Source organism: Rana temporaria, chromosome 9 (assembly GCF_905171775.1).
Source record: "Rana temporaria chromosome 9, aRanTem1.1, whole genome shotgun sequence".
Lineage (NCBI taxonomy): Eukaryota > Metazoa > Chordata > Amphibia > Anura > Ranidae > Rana > Rana temporaria.
This window is the reverse complement of record NC_053497.1, coordinates 144,771,328-144,795,766: the sequence shown is the minus strand read 5'-3', so window position 1 is coordinate 144,795,766 and position 24,439 is coordinate 144,771,328. Positions and strand designations below refer to the sequence as shown.

The 24,439-nt window shown below is 42.3% G+C and overlaps 1 protein-coding gene across 1 annotated transcript in view; it reads left to right on the top strand.

Annotated features, from left to right (window-relative positions):
• GLE1 (GLE1 RNA export mediator) overlaps window positions 1-24,439 on the top strand; it is a 39,836-nt gene that overhangs the window by 6,686 nt on the left and 8,711 nt on the right. The window contains exons 4-11 of the mRNA XM_040324742.1: window positions 2,680-2,828; window positions 2,930-2,990; window positions 5,888-6,136; window positions 7,849-8,071; window positions 11,862-11,974; window positions 13,115-13,184; window positions 17,781-17,920; window positions 18,061-18,251. Coding sequence (XP_040180676.1) covers window positions 2,680-2,828; window positions 2,930-2,990; window positions 5,888-6,136; window positions 7,849-8,071; window positions 11,862-11,974; window positions 13,115-13,184; window positions 17,781-17,920; window positions 18,061-18,251 — 1,196 coding nt within the window. The remainder of the gene's footprint in view (window positions 1-2,679; window positions 2,829-2,929; window positions 2,991-5,887; window positions 6,137-7,848; window positions 8,072-11,861; window positions 11,975-13,114; window positions 13,185-17,780; window positions 17,921-18,060; window positions 18,252-24,439) is intronic.

The following is a 24,439-nucleotide window of genomic DNA, read 5'->3' as shown; positions in this document are numbered from 1 at the left end:
TCCGATCAGCGGGACTTCACTTTAGGGTGGAGAACCGCTTTAACTGGTCCTTTTTCATGCTCGTTGAGGTATATGGCACACCTATGGTGTAGAAGCCCCATCCATAGTAGGATTGGCATAAATCAAAAACAGTTGTGTGCTAATCTCTCTCTCACACACACACACACTCTGGAATTGAGAACTTGGTTGCTAGGATGTTGTGAGTGTGTACACATGACAAGGCTGCTGTCCTGCCCGTTTTTCAGACAGGCCTAATCGGACCACCCATTGTTCTCTATGCGTCTGTTTCCACTCTACATAGTGGAGCAGATATGGACCTGTCATCCGCCTGCTTAGCAGGGATCAGCAGAGAGATACAGAGGTGGATCTGTTTGGACAGTTTCTGCTCCGTTTTGAAAGGGGACTTGTGCTTCCAAAATATTTTTAGTTATGCTAATGTACTAAATTAGGTATAATCCCTAATGAATAGCGTCGGAGATGCATTCAAACATTTTTTTTATGGTAATTTACAAAGCTGTACTGTGGAGATCCGTGCTGAGACCGGTATGTGGGCTGCCATAGCTGGCTTCCTTCTGAACATTCTGTTTACCAGGTTTACAATGTATTGAAGACTCAGACAGCCAAGCAACTAGCATTTTTAGAAGTGGGGCATGCAAGTACAAAGTTCAGCTTTGGGCCTCTCTGATGGCTGGCCTTGTTGACCTCGAGAGAGATGTGGCATGTCCAAGCACATCTCTGTGAGCTGATGCCAGTATTTGTATAATTTGATTGCTCGTATGCAAAGATTACTGCAAATGTCCAAATATCAATATTTTTTTAGCTTACTTGGTGCATCTGTGACTTTGATCATGGCAACAAGTTCAGTTAAACGTATTACTTTTCAGTCCCTTAATAATCTAGGGTGCACTCTTGAGAGCTTTCAAACCTTGGTGTGCTCTGTAGGTAGATTGCAGAAAAGCTATGGGACAAGGGAATTACGGGGACTCAAGATTGAAGATCTGACTGGATCTTCAGATCCAAGACACTGAGCACACCAAGATAATTTTGTTGGATGGAAAAAAAAAACTCCATTGCTTCCAAAAAAATAAAAATTAAACCAACCCCATCATAATAGTTACTGGTCTGCCGCTTGAACTGCCGATCTTCACTCTATAGATTGCCAAGTAACTTCTGTATCAGTCACACGTCTGCGTTAGATGGTCTGTTCTCTAAATGCAATGGTTCAATCAGCTGGGTGCTGCCTCATTGGTGCGTCTTGTAGTATTAAAGGGTTGGTGGTACAGAGGGGGGACCTGGAAGTTTCTGATACCTAAAGTGTGTTGTCATACAAAAGATTCTTTGGCCAGTAGAGTAGCTCCCTGAGAATTTTGAGGTGTTTAGTACTGTCTGTATCCTAGCTGGGAAAATACATTCTTTGAATGGTGACCATTCTTACCAGGACAGGAAGTGATGGAAATCCAGAATGTATGTTGTTACCAGAACAGGTGTTGAGGGTGAATCTTCCAATGTGGACATTTGTTCTTCTGACAAAGATGGGATTTCCCTCACCTTGAGGAGATTTCTTCTTCCTTTTCTGGGATAGGAAGCAATGGAAAATTATTAGTGGAGTGATACTACAGCGCTACTAAATACTAAACAAAAAACAACAAAAATAACCAAATGGCAAAAGCTGCATACAGAAGGTGTACAAAACCAATTACAGTGAAAGGAATAATAATAATGCGCTAATACCAACATTTGTTGCCATGAGTTCAATATACAACATGTGCCAAAGGATACCAAAAATACACCCAAAGGATAATGGTATCAAAGTGCAAATTGAAGAAAAAAATTGTGAGACAAAGTAATAGTAATAGCAAAAAATGTCCTTGATTAAGCATAAAAACATCAAATCCCCCCCCCCCCCAGATCAGTGTATAAGCTGGGACTGAGAAGGAACCAATCCTATGGTGTACTGGGAGTATTCACAATTCTTGTTTTGGCTCCAGCTGATGCTCAGTGCTTCAAGGTGACAGCTCATGTAAAAAAGGAGACAGGATACGGTGCAAATATTGTGGGTCAAAGGGAAAATATATGTGCAGTGTTTGCAGATACCCTCACGCAACCCCCGTATGAGGAGATCGCTACACTGAGTGGCAGACAAGGCTATATTTGAAGCTGGTTTTGATCGGGGGGGTTGCGTGAGTGTATCGGCAAACCCCGCACATATGTTTTCCCTTTGACCCACAATATTTGCACCATATCCTGTCTCATTTTTTTACATGAGCTGTCACCTTGAAGCACTGAGCATCAGCTGGAGCCAAAACAAGCATTGTGTACACCACAGGATTGTTCCTTCTCAGTGCCAGCTGATACACTGATCTGTGTCTGAAAAGGGGGAAGTGTTTTCTGCTTAATCAAGGACATTTTTTGCTCTCTTGTCCAAATACTATTATATTTGTCCCACACTTTTTTTTTCTTCAATTTGCACTTTGATACCTTTTTTATCCTTTGGATGTATTTTGGTATCCTTTGGCACATGTTGTATATTGTACTCGCAGCAACAAATGTTGGTATTGGCGCATTATTATTATTCTAACTGGACACAGGCAGCAAAAAAGAATAACTTGGACGGTGGTTGAAACCCTTTGCCCAAAAAAGGTGGTGACTGGAGATTTTATTTTATTCTACTTTATTCAGGAAGAACTGAATGCCCGTCTGGATTATGTTAATCGGTACAACAGGTCACTGGCAGAAAAGGCAGCGGAGCAGTACAAACGTTTTGAAGAGATGTTGGAGTTAAAGCAGAGGCAAGAAAAACAAAAACTGGAGGAACAGCTGGAGAAAGAGTGAGAAAAGACAGAACAATAATCCCGTTCATGTAATGCTGTGCAATGACTTGTTTGCTTCATATCTGTCTTTTTCTCTTCTCTTTTTTTTTTTTTTATAGCTCAAAGGAGGCCATGGAACGACAAGAGAAATTAAAGGAGGAGCATCGCCACAGAGCCAAGGTCAGATGATATTTAAGGTTGTCGCATGCTTGTGTGCTGCAAGTACAGAAGGGACTGGTGCTAGATGAAAAATGTCCTACCTTCTGATGTTGTGAAGGATTGTAGATTTAGCAGTGATGGTATTGCAGTAGAGCTGTTTTTTATCCAGACTTGCCTTCCATCCCCCTGAGAACCTTTGCGTGTAGAAGAAAAAAGTGCCAGACAGGACAAATTCGTTGGGCTGTAAGTTGTAAAAAAATTGTATTATTGGAAGTTGATAGCCAATGCATTTTGGGGTGTACCAGAAGCTCTTTGTTCAGGGCTTGGATGTAAGAGGGATTGATTGATTTGGCAGTGTAAAGTGTACCTGCTGCAGACAAACATTCATACCTGTCTGCTTTTCTGTTTATTGAAGTACCCAATTACACAAATATTAAAACGGAAATCCAGTGTGTGGCTATACATTGGACTAATCGGCCAATATAGATGCCGCTCTGGATTGCTGCTTTGACATGTACTGTATTTATTGGCGTATAACACTCACTTTTTACCCTGAAAATAGAGGGAAAACTGTGCCTGCGTGTTATACACAGGGGGCTGTGGAAATTATTTTTCCTGAAATGTACCTTTTTAACCACTTAAGCCCCGGACCATATTGCTGCCTAAAGACCCAAGGTGTTTTTACAGTTCGGGACTGCGTCGCTTTAACAGACAATTGCGCGGTCGTGCGACGTGGCTCCCAAACAAAATTGGCGTCCTTTTTTCCCCACAAACAGAGCTTTCTTTTGGTGGTATTTGATCACCTCGGCGGTTTTTATTTTTTGCGCTATAAACAAAAATAGAGAGACAATTTTGAAAAAAATGAAATATTTTTTACTTTTTGCTATAATAAATATCCCCCAAAAACATATATAATTTTTTTTCCCCTCAGTTTAGGGCGATACGTATTCTTGTACCTATTTTTGGTAAAAAAAAATCGCAATAAGCATTTATCGATTGGTTTGCGCAAAATTTATAGCGTTTACAAAATAGGGGATAGTTTTATTGCATTTTTATTATTTTTTTTTTTTCGTGACTGCGACATTATGGCGGACACTTCGGACAATTTTGACACATTTTTGGGACAATTGTCATTTTCACAGCAAAAAATGCATTTAAATTGCATTCTTTATTGTGAAAATGACAGTTGCAGTTTGGGAGTTAACCACAGGTGGCGCTGTAGGATTTGGTGTACACTGTGTGTGTGTTTACAACTGTAGGGGGGTGTGGCTGTAGGAATGACGTCATCGATCGAGTCTCCCTATAAAGGGAATCACTCGATCGATGCAGCGCCATAGTGAAGCACGGGGAAGCCGTGTTTACATACGGCTCTCCCCGTTCTTCAGCTCCAGGGAGCGATCGCGACAAAGCGGCTATAAACAAATAGCCGCGCCGTCTTCACCGGATCGCTCCCCGAGGGGACCCGACCGCCGCAAGTCGCGGGGGGTTCCGATCGGACCCACGTCTAGGCAGGGACGTACAGGTACGCCAATGTGCCATTCTGCCGACGTATATGTACATGCGGCGGTCGGGAAGGGGTTAAAGTTAGGGTGCATGTTATACGCCTGTGTGTGTGTGTGTTATACGCCGATAAATACGGTAATTAAAGTACACCTTTGTGCCACTTTCATATACTGCATCTCACTGTGAGGGTTTCAGCAGCAGAGTCTGTGCTGGCAATTTAGAAAGTACAGTAGTTCCAGAAGCTGATTGACAACCTTAATGCAGTGACAAGGCTGATAGTTCTACACCCTGAAATATAAAAAAAAACGTTATTAAGAAAAATATTATATATAAAAAAAAAAAATGTTTCTTGTCGGCAATGTGACTCCTTTTTCAGTGGAGCAATGAGTTTAGATGCATATATATATATATAAATGGTGACTGCCGATTTTGCCGATATATCATGGAAGAAAGAAGATAAACACAGAGTGCATATAGCGTGACACTATTGTCATGCTATTGCATTCCTGATTGTTATCAATATTGTTTATGTACCTTTATTCCGTGTGTGTGTGGGTTTTTTTTTTTTTTTTTATGCATTAGTGTATATGCACTGAGTTTTCACTGTTACATATTGTAGCATCATAGGTGTTCGCTCACTGTATCATTTATATGCACTCAGTTTTTACTGTATATTGCAGTATCATAGTAATTTTTCTTTTCATTGTCTATTCCATTCACGGCTCCTTTCCCCACAGAGCAGTCACCATTTTTGTTTGGGTGATATATATATCTAGATAGATATATCTATCTCTTTCTGTCAGGATCAGATCCACAGGTCACTGCTGCAGTTCCCTTTCCCAGCCCATTAGACAGCGCGGGAGTTCTCCACCTCTATATAGTTTAGATGCATAATTAATCCTAGCCTTTGATGTGTTCGGTGCATTTTTTTACAGGAATCGCTGCTTGCAGTAGGCAAGGTACCATGGCATATGTAATTCTTAGAAACAAAGTAGAAGTAGAGGAGAATGTGCAATTCTGCCAATAAGCGTAGTTCTTGTTTCACAATGTCAACACTAAGGCGCTGTCTTGCAGTTGTTAGCAGTGTTGTCAACTTGCTACCAATCATCATAAGGCTTATCATTGTTGGCCTGAAAAAGGAAGTGCTGTTGCTGGCAGAATCCCCAGGCTTGCAGCAAAAACTATTTTCTTAAGCGCACAGTCTTCGGTGTGATGTTAAACCTACTGGAAAATAGATTTAGAATTTACATACACTTTGAGTGTATAAAACAAGTTATTTGTGATTAACATTTGGAAACCCTTGACGCAAATGCTCACTGCCCCAAAAAAAGTTTGTTTTTTCTTTTGTTTTTCCAGAAGCTGAAATCTTTCCATTAACTGTGCTATGTTAACACCTTTCTATTGTACACATACAGCTTCTATCTTTGAAGTTGCGTGAAGCCGAACAGCAGCGCCAGCAAGAGTTGGAGCGTAACCGTCAAGAAGAAGGTCGGGAAAGGATGCGCCGGTTGTGTGCGCTTCAGCAGGAAGCTCTACAGCTCATCCAGAAGATTGAAATGGACCAGAAGCTCCAAGAGACGTTGCGTGTAGACTTGTCCTTTTTTAGCAAGCGTGGGAACCAGATTTGTGGAGATTTGTCGAACGTTGTTCGCTCCAGCAGTGAGGTAATACACATTGCTCTGTGGCATAGTGTTGTTTTATATATTTGTAAGGGTGGTTGTAGCGTTTCACCCATGTACAGATTTGTGGATTTTAAAATTTTCAGAGGTCATTCAAGGATTTTTAGGAATGGGGAAGTTGGAACCATTTTAGGCATCCACATTTTTAGTATGCCATATGGTATGGTAAATGTAAATGATGCGCGCTGTCAAAAAATGCAATCAACAAAACCTGCTGCAACCACTATACAGTATGTGTTGCCACACCAATAAAGACAAATAGATAATGTGTGATTGCACTGCTTCAAATGCAATCATTAAACTCCTAAAATGCATCCAGATACCAAAATTAAATGTATAAAAAGATATTCATATAGACTCCCTGTTCAGGTGATAAGTACAAAGATACAATATCTTCCTAACCGCCCCACCAGTCCTAATATAATGTGAAAAAATTCATATTGGATTAATAAAAAAATGTATACATGTGCAAATAGAACGTTAACGTATATCAGTTCACACCAGTGAATAAAAAAAAGTCCCCAAAAATCCAAGGTATAATAATACGTCTTCCGTTTTAAACGCTTTACAACTGCATATACAGGTCAACAATGCATAAGTATAGTGGTCCTCAGTTAGGTCTCGCATCCCCAGGGTTGATCCTAGCAATAAGGTGGATGCATGTGGATGATCAAACCTGGGGATGTGAGACCTTACTGAGGACCTCTATACTTATACATTGTTGACCTGTATATGTTATGAGTCCACTTACAAGGTGAGCGTGTATTGGGGTTAAAGTGGGAGTAAACTCTTATGGTTGACCTTTACCTAATAGGTAAGCCTTATTATAGGATCACTTATAGGTACTGTAAATATCTCCTAAATGTGCACCGTTTAGGAGTTCTTTACCTGTGAATGGGCCAGTGATGTCCCTAGTGCATGCATTCTGAAGGAGCAACCACTGGGGCTTTTCCTTCAGAGTTCTGTGCCATGAATAGTGGCTCCCACATGAATGCGCCAGAGTGACATCATTTCAGCGTGGCCAATCAGACGGCCGGAGGACATGAACCTGGAAGGAAGATGGGTAAAGATGGAAGCCTTGTCAACGGTGACAGTTTGTTGTTTGAGGGCTTTGTTATAATGTGCTAGTATGCATTCTTAAAACTTTACCTTTTTCAGGTTTAAAATGGGGAATAGCATCTGTGATTGACTGTCCCTTTGTCTTAGAAAGTCAGTGTGCCTTCTGGAAGGCTGGTAAGCTATGGACAGGATGTGTACCTGCTGCAAATACCCTTTAATTAAAAAAAAAAAAAAACACATTCAGTGGAGAGTGAGAAACCTAAGCTGGTCATACATGGTTCAAAATTCCAAAGTTCAGTAAGGGCTTGACGGATTTTGATCCATCTATAGGCAGACTAATTGTACCCAGTCGGTCCATCAATCATTGCAGTAATTTTCTGTGGGCCAGGAGGGCTCCCTGTGCCCCCCACCGGCAGAATACAGTAGTGCTGCGGGTTTACATCCACTTTAACAGCACACTTCACTAGAAATGCCTAAACTTTCATTTGGAGGCCTGTACACATACTTTTGTCCATATAGTGAGTGTGATGGTCTGGTGTCTACAAACCTTTTGGCCTTATTTTACGCTATGACCATGCTCTACCTCACATCCACTTCTCTTATGTTTTTATTGTAACACATTTCTTTTTGCACCACAGGGCCAATTCCCTTCTCAGGATGATGTCATTTTTGGTGAGCGTTCTGTGCAAGAGTTAAAGCTCCTGCTCAGGGACATGGAGAAGGAGGTGGCGGCAGCACAGGAGAGATACAAAGCTGAGGAAGAAGCCGCCAAACAAAAGCAGAAAGATGCTGCACAGCAGCAGCAACAAGCAAAGGCCCTAGCCTCTGGTCCAACTCAGACGACACAGGACAAGAAAGAAGGTGACAGATTAGGCCGCTTATCTCTGTAACTGATAAAATGGTTGCCATCATAAGGTGGAGTAGATGTAGAACAGTATTGGGTCAAACAGCCCAAATGTTTAAAATACAAGCAGATGGTTCTCCCGGATTTGTTCTGTAGACTCCAGAAGTGACTGATATATGATCAGAACAAAAGTCTTCCTCTTATACGTTCTAGTAGGAAAGGAGTAGCATTGGTTGCTTCTCCCCTTCTTCGGAGGATTACAAGAACTCTTGCGTGTTCTGTGGGACAAATTCTGCCCCCCCCCATGAAGGTAAAAAACCTTCCATGTGCACCCCCTAATACTTATCTAGGCCCAATTTTGATCCAGCGATGTGCATGAGAGCAGCAGCCCTTACATTGGCTCCTGCTGCTGTCAATCAGTCAGTGAGGCCGGGGGTGGGACTGAGCCCTGCTCTGTGTCCCATAAACAGTCGCCTTCAGAAGCGAACATCACAAGTGCCCCCAGAGCAACCAACTTGCTCTAGGGGCACTTGGAATTATAGCAGGGTTTGCACCATAATCTTATTTCCCATAGGTAACCTGTTGTTGCCAAACTCCCCCCCCCCCCCCCTTTTTTTTTTTTTTTGTTAACGAAAGTCCAGCGTTACTTTTTATGAACAAAAAAACAATCGTTGGTAAAGAAGTAGAATGATGGGGCAGGCCCTTTTTTAACTGAGAAATAGCTGAGTAATTTAGTGTCTTGGATAATAAATTGTGTATCGGGTCAGGTTGATCCAAACATTTCCACCCCCCCCAGATGCTGGAGCTGGGAGGCCAAAAAGTAGAATCTGGTGTTGGACACCGCTAGGCCGCCTTAATCCTTTCTGTATTGTAACGTGGATAGTTTAATTCTAGCTGTCTTTTCCTTTCTATATGAAATTTCTAAAGAGGGTATCAATCTCTACGAGGAATCAACTGCGGGGAATTGTGAAATATGTATAGTAATTGAGGTGCCCAAACCATTTTTGATAAGGTTAACTCTACTGATGACCAAAAGGGGAGGCTTACACCAGGCCATGAAGTTTATGGATAAGCGCGATTAAGTTAGGCATTCAATTAATAGTCGGGTCTGGGGTGATCTGGACCCCCAAATATTTAAAAGAGGAGACTATCTGGAGGGATCTGGTAATGAAGACAGCTGCTCATCCAGAGGTAAGAGTGCGGATTTACTCCAATTTATGGAGAAACCAGAGAAGGTCCCAAATTTCTCACTGAGACATGACCTTCTGAAGAGAGAAGGCAGTGTCCCCAGATACAAAAGGGCTCATTAACCTCCCTGGCGGTATGATTATTTCAGATTTTAGGTGCTGGAAGCGGTACAATTATTCTGCATGAAAATTTGGCGTTTTATATTGTAGGCCTGTAATTCTTAGGAATAACTCACTTAAATCTGACCAAACAAGAGTCTAGTAGACATCTCGGGTATGATAAAGTTTAAAAATCAAAATCGTAAATTATAATATAATAACTATAAATAATTATAACAAATAATAATGTAATTATAATACAATTTATTCAATAATGTAATCAAATCAAAAACACTGAAATTTGCTCAGTTGCAGAATTGTCGCTGTCATTACTTTTTTTATGATGGATTTCCCCACAAATCACTATCGCTCAATTCTGCAAGTGATTCTAATTTATTATCGCTGTTTTCTAGCTGCTCTAAAATCACTTTTGACATAAAAGGACACTTTTGGTTGCTATGGACAATCTACAGTTTGCAAACAGACACTGGGCAGACACTAGGGACAAAGGGGGGGGGTGTATTTTTTACATACAGTACTGTAATCTATAAGATTACAGTATACTGTATGTAATGTGTTTGTTTACTTTTTTTAATTTGGCACCGTTCTCCGCCCCCGTGCGTCGTAATGTCGAAGGGAACGGAGATCGGCGGCACACAGAGACACTGTGTGATTCGAGCGAGGACGCCACTCGCTCACACAGCGGGGAGGCATCGCAGGATCCAGGGACAAGTAACTTTGCCTGTGGACACTGCAAGGCGAGCCCGAGTCTGACTCGGGGATACCGATCGCAGCACAAAAATCTCACCCCGAGCCAGACTCGGGAATACCGCCAGCCAGGTTAATGAGGACAAAAGCTCATTATATGTAAAGGTCCACCTCCTCTGTTCATGGATGTATTTAGAACAGGTTGCACGAATGGAGGAGGTGGGCAGAAAGGACAGGCATAATCTGCATTCTTGAGTGCCTGTCACAGATCCCTTGGCTCTATTAACCCCAACAGCACCAGAATATTACAGCTGCAGGGGTAGTGGGGTTCAGAGGACTTAGGATTTCAACAAAAACAGTAGCCAACAGCACAAGGGACTCTTTGCATTGATAAAGTACTGTCCCTTGTTTTAAAAAATAAAATAAAAATTAACCCTAGCCTTTTAAAGTGGTTGTAAAGGCTGAAGCCTTTTTTTATCTTCATGCATTCTCTGCATGAAGGTAAAAAACATTACTTTATGCAGAGCCTCCTCTCGATCTAGGAATGTGTCCAAGAGCCTTGGCTGTTCTTGGACTCCCTCTTCTTATTGGCTGAGACACAGCAGTGGGAGCCATATTGGCTCCCAATACTGTAAATCGCAGCCACTGAGAAGAGAGTGGAGGGCAGGCCTGAGCCACAGCTCTGTGTCTTACGGACTCTGTGGCTCAGGACGGGACCTGAGAAGAGGATGATCGGGACTGCTATGTTTGTCATTTGAAAAAAAAAAAAAAACTTTTTAACCACTTACCCCCCGGACCATATTGCTGCCCAAAGACCAGAGTACTTTTTGCGATTCGGGACTGCGTCGCTTTAACAGACAATTGCGCGGTCGTGCGACGTGGCTCCCAAACAAAATTGGCGTCCTTTTTTTCCCACAAATAGAGCTTTCTTTTGGTGGTATTTGATCACCTCTGCGTTTTTTTTTTTTTTGCGCTATAAACAAAAGTAGAACGACAATTTTGAAAAAAATGAATATTTTTTACTTTTTGCTGTAATAAATATCCCCCAAAAATATATAAAAAAACATTTTTTTTCCTCAGTTTAGGCCGATACGTATTCTTCTACATATTTTTCGTAAAAAAAATCGCAATAAGCGTTTATTGATTGGTTTGCGCAAAAGTTATAGCGTTTACAAAATAGGGGGTATTTTTATGGCATTTTTATTAATATTTTTTTTACTAGTAATGGCGGCGATCGGCGATTTTTTTTTCGGTATTGCGACATTATGGCGGACACTTCGGACATTTTTGACACATTTTTGGGACCATTGGCATTTTTATAGCGATCAGTGCTATAAAAATGCATTAGATTACTATAAAAATGCCACTGGCAGTGAAGGGGTTAACACTAGGGGGCGGGGAAGGGGTTAAGTATGCCTGGGTGTGTTCTTACTGTGGGGGGGGGGGGTGGCCTCACTTGGGGAAACACTGATTTTCTGTTCATACATTGTATGAACAGAAAATCAGCATTTCCCCTGCTGACAGGAACGAGAGCTGTGTGTTTACACACACAGCTCCCGTTCCCCGCTCTGTACCGAGCGATCGCGTGTGCCCGGCGGCGATCGCGCCCGCCGGGCACACGCACGGGAGTCGGGGGCGAGCGGGGGGCGCGCGCGCGCCTCCGGCGGCGCGCGTGCGCCCCTAGTGGCGGCTAAAGGGTAGGACGTCCATTTACGTGGTCTCGCCTAGGAGAGCCACCTTGTGGACGTAAAATGACGGTGCGGCGACGGCAAGTAGTTAATATCATATTAAGTGTGACTTTTTCTCTTCTTAGGACTTCAGGGTCAAACTGAAAAGAATATAATGGAGCAGTACAAGGAGCTGCTAAACAGATGTGATCAGTGTCTGAATTCCATCAGCGCCTTGTTAACCAGCAAAGACGCTAAGGTACTACTCCCCCTTTTTTTATTTATTTTTTATTAATTATTTGTTTTATCAATAAATTGATTTAAAAGAGAAGTGTGGGTTTTTACCTCAGTGGATGGAGCATCAGACTGATCCTGCATCTGTCCCCCGCCGTCTCTGCACTGAGAACCGAGCCACCAAACACCGCCAATGGCTCGGTTCTCACTCCTCCCCAAGCAGAGCGATGCTTCTACTCTACTTCTCCACGCTCATTGGAGCGCTGAGCTGTGGAGGGGCGGCTCGCTGAGACTGCCATCAATCGGGGCAGCTGGCAGATCCAGACCTGGAAGTCATGATGACGCGCTGCCCCGACTGATGGCAGTAATGTCAGACAGCTCTCCGCTGAAAACGGGTCACAGGAGTGCAAAACGAATTGCACTCCTGTGACCCATAGGAGAGGCCCTGCCTAAAAAGCTCAGGCTGGACTTTTAAGATCGCTAGAGGAGAGAGATGCATTGGTGTGTCCAGATAAAATCATTTAAATGCTATCTTAAGATTTACAGTTTGCACAAGAAATATGGCGTTTGCCATGCTAGCTTGATCCCTGTAGAATTCTAAAGTGCATCACTAGAGGGGAAAGGAGGTAAGTATTATGAACATTTTTGCAAAAATACATACGGTAGTTACATAGTCAGGTTGAAAAGACACAAGTCCATCTAGTTCTATAGCCATCGTAAAAACTGTTACTTGCTTTACTTGTACTCCACTTTTGTTGCCAGCAGTTTAGACATGAATGGCTGTGTGTTGAGTTATTTTGAGGGGACAGCAAATTTACACTGTTATACAAGCTGTACACTCACTACACAACATTGTAGCAAAGTGTCATTTCTTCAGTGTTGTCACATGAAAAGATAGAATAAAATATTTACAAAAATGTGGGGGGTATACTCACTTTTGTGAGATATTGTGTGTATTAATTTTTATATATATAAAACATTATTTTTTATTTTTTGTGATCTTTATTTTAGGTGGTTTTAGCAGTATACTGGTTTGCATTTTATAGCTAGCAATCCTTCCCTTTACCAGTGTTTACAAGCATCTTATTTTACTGCAAATGAATGTCTCTTTTTGAAGAAGCATATACATGATACCACCTTCTATACATCTAATATCATTTGGCAGGACAAGAAGACCAGGTTTGAGCTGCAAAAAGCTGTCTTAACTCCAGTCGGTCAGATTTCTTCAGATCTAAGTGAGTTGAAGTCAATATGCCCAAATATTTTTAGTGTGTTGTGTATTTCCCTTCCTTTTTTTTTTTTTTCTCATTTTCTTATCAATACAACAATGTGTAATGTGGGGGTCCCTCTGCTGTACTAGTATATTCTGCCTGAGGGTTCACTCCCCCACCAGAATACACTAATCTGCAAGCACTGATTGAATGCTGGTTTTCTGGGAAGACTGTTTTGACGGAAGCCAGTCTTTGGGCCAGTTTTTGTTGAACGGGCAGTGGTACACATGTACTGAAAGTCGCCCGGTTCCTCCTCTTGTGCACCAGGCAATGTATTAAAGTGAGATTGTTACTGCTAACAAAGTAGTTGGGGTACAGTCGCATCTAAAAATGCATAACCTTCATGGGAGCACCCGGTGTGATTACAACAGCAATCTGTTATTTGCAGAAAAAAAGCTTAAAGCGGTTGTAAAGGTGTGTGTTGTTGGGTTTTTTTTTTTTTTTTTTTTAACATGTCATACTTGCCTCCACTTTGCAGTTTTGTTTTGTACAGTGGGCCCGATCCTCCTGTTCTGGGGTCCCATGGCGGCTCTCGCAGCTCCTCCCTGCAATAACTAACACCCTCTGGGAAGCTCTCTCCTGAGGGGGTTAGCTTGTGGGGGCGCTCCCATGTTAAACACTCAGCATCCATAGACGCCGAGTGTATGACTCGGTCCCAGCGGCCGCGTCATTGAATTTGATTGACGGCAGCAGGAGCCAATGGCTGCGCTGCTATCAATCTATCAAAGCAGAGACTTGGTGGAGAAAAGGACGCTGGGGGATGCGCAGAGCAGGTGAACGGGCTCAGGTAAGTAAAATGGGGGGCCCGAGACAGCGAGGTGTTTTTTCACCTTCATGCATAGAATGCATGAAGGTGAAAAAAAATACGACCCTTTACAACCCCTTTAAGGAAAATGTTTTAAATCTTTATTTACTACCCCAGGGAACCAATGACATATGTAGCACTTGATCCTGTTCAGATCTATATAGCCATTGCTAAGCAACATGTCTGGATGGTTCCCCCCCCCCCCCCCCATTGTATGACCATGCTGCTGGAAAGGTGATGGAATTTTGTGAATTGACTGCAATCTGGAGACCAGCAGTACCATTTTTACACTCTTCAAGCTGTGTGATCTATCTGTGGCTGCTTGTAAATACAGGTAGGCAACATTGCCTGTCATACACTGAAATTGGTCCTGACACCACTGATGGTTCTTTCAGAACCGTTAAATATAACTCGGGTTGTGTGATCCATCTTCCAGGGCTGTGCATGTTTACAAGCAGCTACAGATGGATGACACTTTTTTATTTATATAATATATTATTTATTTATTACTTTCTTTGTTTTTATTTGAAATGATCATGTATCTAGCCCATGCAGTATAGGTTTTTAGTTCTGCACACACAGGAAAAAGGAAGGTACAGTTTTTATAGCTAGAAGAACTCGCTAGTTCGTAGAACAGAAACCTATAGAATAGTCAACTGCGCATGGCAGACTCGTACGACATGGGAATGTGACTTTCGGTGCATACGGAACTGATTCACAGCACTTCACTTTTTCCATGTTTTGTTATGTTATTCCAAAATGGATTAAATTGTATGATTTTGGAGGAAGATAATGAAACGATACCCCATAATGACAACGTGAAAGAAGTTTGTTTTAAATCTTTGCAAATGTATTAAAAATAAAAAAAATCCCATGTACATAAGTATTCACAACCTTTGCCATGACCCCCAAAATTTAGCTCAGGTGCATACTATATACACTGATCGGCCTTGAGATGTTTCTGCAACTTAATTGGAGTTCACCTGTGGTAAAGTCGTTTGATTAGACATGATTTGGAAAAGCACACACCCCTCTATAGTAGTGGTGGTTATGATCAAGGCCTTATAGGCTGAAACGTATCAGCTGACTTAATCTGCGTTTGTCCATACTGGCTATTCAATAAAATGAAGACATTTTGGGAGCAACAACCGAAGTGAGGATCCCCCCCCCCCCCCTTTTTTTTTTTTTTTTTTTTTTTTTCTCTCCACACGCCTGTCTATATAAGGTCCCACAGTTAACAGTACATGTAAGAGCACAAACCAAGCCATGAAGTCTAAGGAATTGTGTGTAGACCTCCGAGAGAGGATTATATTGAGTCACAGATCTAGGGACGGATACAGAAAAATGTCTGCAGCATTGAAGGTCCCAATGAGCACAGTGGCCTCCATCATCTGTAAATAGAAGAAGTTTGGAACCACCAGGACTCTTCAAGAGTGTGCGGCCAGGCCAAACTTGGTGATCGTGGAGAAGGGCCTTAGTAAGGGAGGTGACCATGAACCCGATGGTCACTCTAACAGAGTTCCAGCGTTTCTCTGTGGAGAGAGGAGAATTTTCCAGAAGTCTGCAGCACTCCACTCAATCAGGCATGTATGGTAGAGTGGTCATAAGGAAGCCACGCCTTGGTAAAAGGCACGTGACAGCCCGCCTGGAGTTTGCCAAAAGGCACCTGAAGGTCTCTCGGATCATGAAAAACTAAATTTCTCTGGTGTGATGAAACGGATTGAACTCTTTGGCCTGAATAGCAAGCGTAATGTCTGGAGGAAACCAGGCACCGCACATAACTTGGCCAATACCATCTCTACAGTAAAGAATGGTGGTGGCAGCATCATGCTGTGGGGATGTTTTTCAGCGGTGGGAAATTAGTGACTAGTCAGGGTCAATGGAAAGATGAATGCAGCAATGTACAGAGACATCCCTGATGAAAAAATTGCTCCAGAGCACTCTGGGGCGAAGATTCATCTTCCAAGGGGCAATGACCCTAAGCACACAGCCAAGATGGCCCCTCATTTTGTTATGGGACAACTCTGTGAATGTCCTTGAGTGGCCCAGCCAGAGCCCAGACTTCAACCCGATTGAACATCTCTGGGGAGATCTGAAAATGGCTGTGCATCAACGCTCCCCATCCAACCTGATGGAGCTTGAGAGGTCCTGCAAAGAAGAATGGGGGAAACTGCCCAAAAATAGGTGTGCCAAGCTTGTAGCATCATACGTGGAGAGACGTGAGGTTGTAATTGGAGCCAAAGGTGCTTCAACAAAGTATTGAGCAAAGGCTGTGACTACTTATGTACATGGGATTTTTTATTTTATTTTTTCCTTCTCCGTTTTTTTTTTTTTTTAATACATTTGCACATTTTGAAGTGCAGTTTTCTTTCACATTGTCATTATGGGGTATGGTTTGCAGAATTTTGAGGAAAATAATTAATTAATTGAATCCATTTTGGAATAAGGCTGTAACATAGCAAAATGTGGAAAAAGTTGAGGTTGTTCAGTTTGTTCATTTTTCTAATTGAAAACAACATTTAAATTTTCTACTGCAGCGACAAAGTTTGGAGACCCTTGGCCTACAGTGTTTTTGGTGTGTGTGTGTGTGTTTGTTTTTTTCAGGCCTTCTGTAGGCAGCAGTATAACTAGTTCAAGACTGTGTGCCCCTCCATAAACTCCAAGAAAAGGATTTTATAGCAACTACTAAAAAAATCTAATATTTCCTTTTCTAGCAGCCCGTATTCACTACCTTCACTCTTTGTCCGTGCCGTAGCCTCCTTCCTGCCGTGTTATCCTGTTGTGCCCTAGAGGCTACATGATGGAAAGAGGCTGTGAACTAGGCTACTCGCCAAAACATGTAAGCATTTTATGTACTCCTTTGCAAGAAATAAAGATATTCATACGGATGTTGGCATTAAGGGCTACTACTTTTGCTTTACACATGATGGAAAGACCATGCCCATTGAGGCACATTGGCATCCAACACTCCCAGAGCTGTTGAGTGCTAAGAAGACTGGCTGTAGTGCTAAACGGGTATAGGATAGACACAGGAACCCCCCCCCCTTTTTAGCTGTTTTAGTGAAATCTATACAGCGGTGATCAGTGCTTGTAACATCCCCCCCCCCCCCCAAAGCCGCACCGATCACCGCTGACTGTCCCTGTATCCTCCAGTTCCCCCATCTGTGCTGCTCTCCGCCTCTGTGTCCCCCCTCCATGCTGCTGCTGTCCCCCTCCATGCTGCTGCTCTCCCCCTCTGTGCTCCGTGTCCCCCCCACCCCTCCGTGCTGCTGCTCTCCGCGCTTGGTGTCACCCCCTCTGTGCTCCTTGTCACCCTTCATGTCCTCCGCCCCCTCTGTCAGGATGGAGAGCGGAGGTAGGAGCCGCTAAACCCGGCTCCTACCTTTTGCGAATGAACAGAGTCAGTGATTACTGACTCTGTCCATTCATATAACTGAAACATCGTAACCTGTGTTATAAGACCCCTGATATCTCACCAAAGCCCCCACCAGGGCTGGGAAAAAAAAGACGAAAAAAAAAACCATACAAAATTATAAAAAAAAATAATAATAATGCCACTGTCACGTGACGACATAAAAAAAAAAAGTATACGTACTTGTACTCAGTCTTAAAGTGCTATCAGGACAACCCTAATATAAATAAATAAATAAATAAATATATATATATATATACACAAATTTGTATTACATTTTTTTTCACTAAAATGTTGCTTTTTAAGTGAACATAATTGTCTATCTTGTCTTTTCCTTCCACAGCTAATGTGCAGGAGGTTTTTAAAAAACTGAACACCCTTCTCACAGGTGGGGCAGTTAGGACCCTTGATAAGTCTGTGTCACTCTCTATACATGCTCTGGCTTCAGACTTTGTGACTTACAAGCTGGCTGAGAGGTTTGTGGTAAGTCTTCTGTTGGACATTAGAGCTTGTATCCCACAACCTATTTTTTTTTTTTTTTTATTGTATTTTTCAGAAACTCCTATTGTAGTTTTGGGTTTTCAGACCTTTTTATAGATGTGCTTTTTGTTTATTATCCACAGACCCAAGCAGAACAAGAAGTGGCTTCCCATCACGAATCTGTTTTTCCTTTAGCGATGGTGGTTTCCGGTATATGGGAGAGGCACCCCCAAGTGGGTGAACTATTCCTCGCTCACCTGTATAAGAAGTGCCCTTATTCTGTGCCCTTTTACCCAGCATATAAAAAAGGTGTTCCTATTATAGATTACCAAAGGTAAGTATTAATGCAAAATCCTAATTCACAAGATATCTGTGCACAAAACGGTTGTTACCTGCTAGGAGGTTTTAGGGGGGCCGAACTGCCCATTAGGAGTGGAAAATGTCCCAGCATCAGTTGGCGTAAACAATGCCCCGTCTTTTGTGTCGTTGGGAGGAATGGTGTCCCGTTGTGGGTGTCGGTGGGCGGAACTGTTCCCCCAAGGGTCAGATCAAAGCAAAGGGCTTCTACAGTTTGGAGACCACTGCTCTAAAGGATGCTTAGATATGGGTATGATTTACTAAAATTGGAGAGTGCCAAATCTGGTGCATGGTAGTTAATCGGCTTCTAACCGTTCCATTAACCACTTGACCTTCAGAAGGTTTTACCTCCTTCATAACCAGACTATTATTTTCTTCATAGATTTTGGCCTAAATGTATTCTGCAATATGTGAGTGAGTGAATAACTTGTATAGCGCTACAAATGCGAACTAAATCGCCTCAGGGCGCTTAGTATCCATTTCCTTCTATTTAGCCTTCAGAATAGGTGGGTCTTGAGTCCTAAAGGCCTGGTGATTCACTTCCATTCGGATATTAGTTGGTAACACGTTCCACAGTCGAGGTCCTTGGACTGCAAATCTTCGTTCTCCTTTGGTCTTGTAGCGGACCTTGGGTATTTGTAGTAGATTTTGGTTAGTTGATCGAGGAACGCGTTTGGGGTTGTGTTATTTTATTTTCTCACATAAATATTGGGGGGCGATTCCTTGTACACATTTGTGCATAAGGCAGAGGGCCTTAAATGTAATTCTGTTCTTTATGGCTAGCCAGTGGAGGGACCTCAGGGAGGGAGTGATTGATTCCCAGGGTTTTTTCCTGTTACCAGTCGTGCCGCCTTGTTCTGGTCGACTTGTAGACAAGCAATCTGGTATTTTGGGAGTCTGAGGTAAAGGGAGTTAGCATAGTCGAGCCTGGAGTTAATTATTGTTCCCACCACCACTACTGCTGTGTCTTCTTTCGAGATGAAGGGAACAAGTCTTCGTAGCAGACGTAGAAGATGGTGAGATCCGCTGACTACTGGTCCTATTTGTGCATCCATAGTCATTTTCAGGGTCAAAAGTGACTCCGAGGCTTTTGACTTTGGTGCTTGGGATGATGGTTTGTCCCAAGATGGGCGGGGGCGTCCAAGTCGTCCTAGCAAGTCTTTCGGTTTGCGTGGGGCAGATGGAGTTATGTTTTTTTATCCATTGAGTTTAAGGTGACTCTCCGTCATCCAGTTGTCGATCAAAGTGAGGCATTTTTCTAGTCCGAGATATTGGTCCTTTTTATTACTGATACGAAAGTAAAGTTGAGTGTCGTCAGTGTAGGAATGGTAGAGTAGGTCCTGGTTACTGATAATTTTGAGGAGTGGGCGGAGATGAATGTTGAATAGTACGGGCGACAGGGGTGACCCTTGAGGGTGAAAGGACCTAGTTTCACTGTCTGGGATCGGTTTTCCAGGAATGATGAGAACGAGGGTAGATCTGAGTCTGCAACTCTAGCTACTTCTGCGAGGCGAGTCGGCAACATTTTGTGGTCTACTGTGTCAAAGGCAGCACTGAGGTCCAGCAGTATCAGAAGACACGATTCTCCTTCGTCTGCTGCTTCGAGAGCATCATCCCATATTTTGAGAAGTGCTGTTTCTGTCTCGTGACCAGGACGGAAACCCGATTGTAGTGGGTCTAGTAGTTTGTGGGTGTCTAAATGGTGTTGTAGCTGTTGTACTACTGCTTTCTCAATAACCTTGGAGAAGACGTTGAGGCCGGTCGACGATGGTTTGGGTCTTTAGGTGGTGTTTTTTTTTTTTTTTATATCTGTTTGATTATGCCTTGTTTTAGGGAGGTCGGTACCATACCTTCCTTAAATGATTGGTTTATAAGGTGCGTGATCGCGGGTGCCAAAATATCGGCACATTCTTTCAGCAGTTTTGTGGGAATGATGTCATTAGGCGATGTACTGTGTCGCAGGGTTCCCACGATATTTTTAGTGGTATCGATGGAAATTGGATTCAGTGTAAATTTTGTTGATTGAAGAGTATTTGTATTAATATTGCCTTTTTGATTTGTAGGGGTGAGGCTTGTAGTGTGTTTGTTTTTTTTTATTTTTTTTGCTGAATTGTTTCACAGTTTTATTTCAATTTTGTTGATGAAAAAATCTGATTTAATTCATTGCAAAAATCTTGTTTCATATTTTAGGAGCCTCTAGGCAGGCTGGATTCATGGACTGAGCGACTAAGTTGAACAGCTTACGGGGATGGTTCAGGGCTTTTGCGAGGATGTTTGAAAAGTGTTCTTTTTTTGCTTTAAAGATTTCTTTGTGATATTTCTTAGTGATTAATTTGTAAATTGTGTGGTTTTCCTTTGAGTTTCTTCTCCAGCTGCATTCCACTCTTCTACGTTCTTGCTTCAATAATGTGAGAGCGTCATTGAACCAACCTGAGTTGTTTTTTCAGATGAGCGCTCTGCATTTCGGAGCGATTATGTCTGTAGTAATGCTTTGTTGATAGAGTTGAGTGTTTCCACTGCTGATTGGCTTTGTTTTATTGTTATTTTATTTAATAGTGTAGTTTTAAGAGTTCCAGGTGGAGTTTCTTCTGGGATCTTGTCCAGTGTGTTGTTAACCACTTCCCTACCGGCCCATAGTGAAATGACGTCCACAAAGAACCTCTGCCGTTCAGAGTGAACGTCATATGACGTCCTGGGTTTGTGGGGTGGATATCTGAATGATGCCTGCAGATAGAGGCATCATTCAGATATCCTTCTCTTGTGCCGGCGATTCTGCACAACGTAAGAACGATCATATCGGCGGTTCCGCCGCTAGATCATTCTTACAGGCGGCGGGAGGGGACATCCCCCCCTCCCGCCGCCATCCGGTGCTTCTCCGGGCTCTCCCGTGCCATCGGGGGCCCGGAGAACGAATCGTCCGGCGCTCGCAGGAAGCATAGAGATGACTGGTGACCAGATGGTCACCAGTCATCTCTATGACCGTCGGAGGACCCGGGCGCGATGTGATGACGTCACGCCCGGGTCCCCGTAAGTAAACAAAGCCGCGATTGCGGCTGCTAAGCAACAGCAAGCATGAGATCGGTGATTTTTTTTTTTCACCGATTTCATGCTTTCCAGCCTGGAGGAGAGATGCGAGGTCTTATTGACCCCACATCTCTCCATAAAGAGTACCTGTCACACACATTCCTATTACAAGGGATGTTTACATTCCTTGTAATAGGAATAAAAGTGATAAAAAAAAAAAAAAATTAAAAAAAAAAGTGTAAAAAAAGAAATAAATATATATAAAAAAAAAGAAATAAAATAAAAAATTTTAACGCCCCTGTCCCCGGTAGCTTGCGCGCAGAAGCGAACGCACACGCAAGTCCCGCCAACATATGTAAACGCCGTTTAAACCACATATGTGAGGTATCGCCGCGTGCGTTAGAGTGCCAGCAACAATTCTAGCACTAGATCTCCTCTGTAAATCTAAACTGGTAACCTGTAAAAAAATTCAAATCGTTGCCTATGGAGATTTTTAAGTACCGAAGTTTGGCGCCATTCCATGAGTGTGCGCAATTTTAAAGCGTGACATGTTAGGTATCTATTTACTCGGTGTAACATCATCTTTCCTATTTTACAAAAAAATTGGGCTAACTTTACTGTTTTTTAATTTTTTTAATTCATGAAACAATTTTTTTCCAAAAAAAAGGCGTTTGAAAAATTATTGCGCAAATACCGTGCAAGATAAAAGGTTTCAATGACCGTCGTTTTATTCCCTAGGGTGTCTGCTAAAAAAACATATATAATGTTTGGGGGTTCTGCGTAATTTTCTAGCAAAAAAATTATGATTTGTACATGTAGGAGAGAAGTGCCGGAATAGGCCTGGTATGGAAGTGTGTATAACTGCCCGGTATGGAAGAGGTTAATGGGGTTTGTCGTTTTTTTGCACACTGTGTTTGTAGTTATTTTGCATTTGATTGCATGGTGATCTGTCCAGGGTAAGGGCCTAGTCTCCATTATGTTGACGTCCATATCCTGTTTGAAGATGAGATCGAGGGTGTGACCTGAAGCATGCGTACAAAATACAAAAAAATACTTGGGGGGGGGGGGGGGCACACCCTAAAAATGCTATACATCTAAGATGGTGCTGCTATAAGACCAAAGACAGTACAAAACAGATGATAGCGCAAACATACAAAAATGACATTTATCCTGCAAGGCTAGTTAAAAACACCATGTTATTTTATTTAATAGTGTAGTTTTGAAGAGTTCCAGGTGGAGTTTCTTCTGGGATCTTGTCCAGTGTGTTGTTAATGGGGTTTGTCATTTTTTTTGCAGACGGTGTTGGTAGTTATTTTGCATTTGCTTGCATGGTGATCTGTCCAGGGTAAGGGCCTAGTCTCCATTATGTTGACGTCCATATCCTGTTTGAAAATAAGATTGATGGTGTGACCTGAAGCATGCGTGGGTGCACATATCTGTTGCTGCATACCTAGTCCTTCCAATTGGTCAATGCAGGTGTTGGCAATGGGATCCTGTGAGGAGTTGGCCCAGAGGTTAAAGTCCAAGTAACAGGAGGTGTTTGGTATTCAAGGTGTAAGTCGAGATGAAAATCTGTCAGCGATGTGAGGAGATGCGTCTTTGGTCCTGGCGGTCTATAGCACAGTAGTATGTGAACGGTGTCCTGGGGTGGTGTTTGGAGTTGCAGAGTGAGCGTTTCCATGAACGACAATGAGCTCTGTAGATTTATTTTGGTGCGCGAGAGGTGAGACTTGTAGATCACTGCCAGGCCTCCTCCTCTTTGCCCAATTCTGTTCTCGGTTAAGATACCATAATTCTCTGGCATGAGTTCTCCTAGAATGGTGTTTCAATCTATGTAAAAAATCCCCAATAAGTGTATATTATATATGGTTTGTATGACAGCCTACAAACTGTGGTGCGTGTTAGAGCTGCACAATTAATCGTTAAAAAATCGTGATCTTGATTCAACCCCCCCTGACAGTCTCCAATGCAGAGTTTGCCGATGCTTTCATATAACAGGTGGAGAGACTTTATCTGCTCACTCAGCTGTCAAAAGATCCAGGCAGTGTGCCAAGTTTTTAACAGGAAACATTGTAACTAATGCTTCCTTCATAGATCAAAGGGATAAACTTCTGTGTGTAAAGAAAAAAATCCCCAAGTTTGTAACATGAAACATTGTAACTAACTTCCTTCTTAGATTAAATGTCTGTGTGTAAATGCAGGAAGTTTAACCCTTTAAAGTCCAAATCTTTTTCTGACACTTATTAAAGGGGTTGTAAAGGAAACATTTTGTTCCCCTAAATAGCTTCCTTTACCTTAGTGCAGTCCTCCTTCACTTACCTCATCCTTCCATTTTGCTATTAAATGTCCTTATTTCTTCTGAGAAATCCTCACTTCCTGTTCTTCTGTCTGTAACTCACCACCGTAATGCAAGGCTTTTTCCTGGTATGGAGAAAGCCTCTTGAGGGGGCGAGCAGGCAAGTCAGGACACTCTCTACTTTGCAGATAGAGAAAGGAGCTGTGTGTTTGTGGCGTCCTGACACTTCTGCTCGCCCCCTCAAGAGGCTTTCTCCACACCAGGAAGAAAGCCTCGCATTACGGTGGTGAGTTACAGACAGAAGAACAGGAAGTGAGGATTTCTCAGAAGAAATGAGGACATTTAAAAGCAAAATGGAAGGATGAGGTAAGTGAAGGAGGACTGTACTAAGGTAAAAGAAGCTATTTAGGGAAAAAAAATGTTTTCCTTTTCCTGCAATATTTTATGTCGCACTGTATTTGCCCAGCGGTCTTTCAAATGCATTTTTTTTTTTTTTTGCGGGAAAAAATACACTTAAAACAAAGTTAGCCCAATTTTTTTTTTTTTTTTATGCGAAAGATGATGTTGCGCTGCGAGAATCGTGAGAATTGTGATTCTCATTTTAGCCAGAATCGTGTGTGTGTGTGTGTGTGTGTGTGTGTGTGTGTGTGTGTATGCGTGTTTCTCTAGCCATTTCAAATAATAAATATATAATTTAAATATATATTTATATTATATATCTCTCTGTCCTGATGTACTGACTGCCCATCTCATTTCGTGAGGCCCTTTTTCATATATTTGTAGAAATGTTTTGAAAACCATTTATCATCTTCCTTCCACTTCACAATTAATTATGTGCCGCTTTC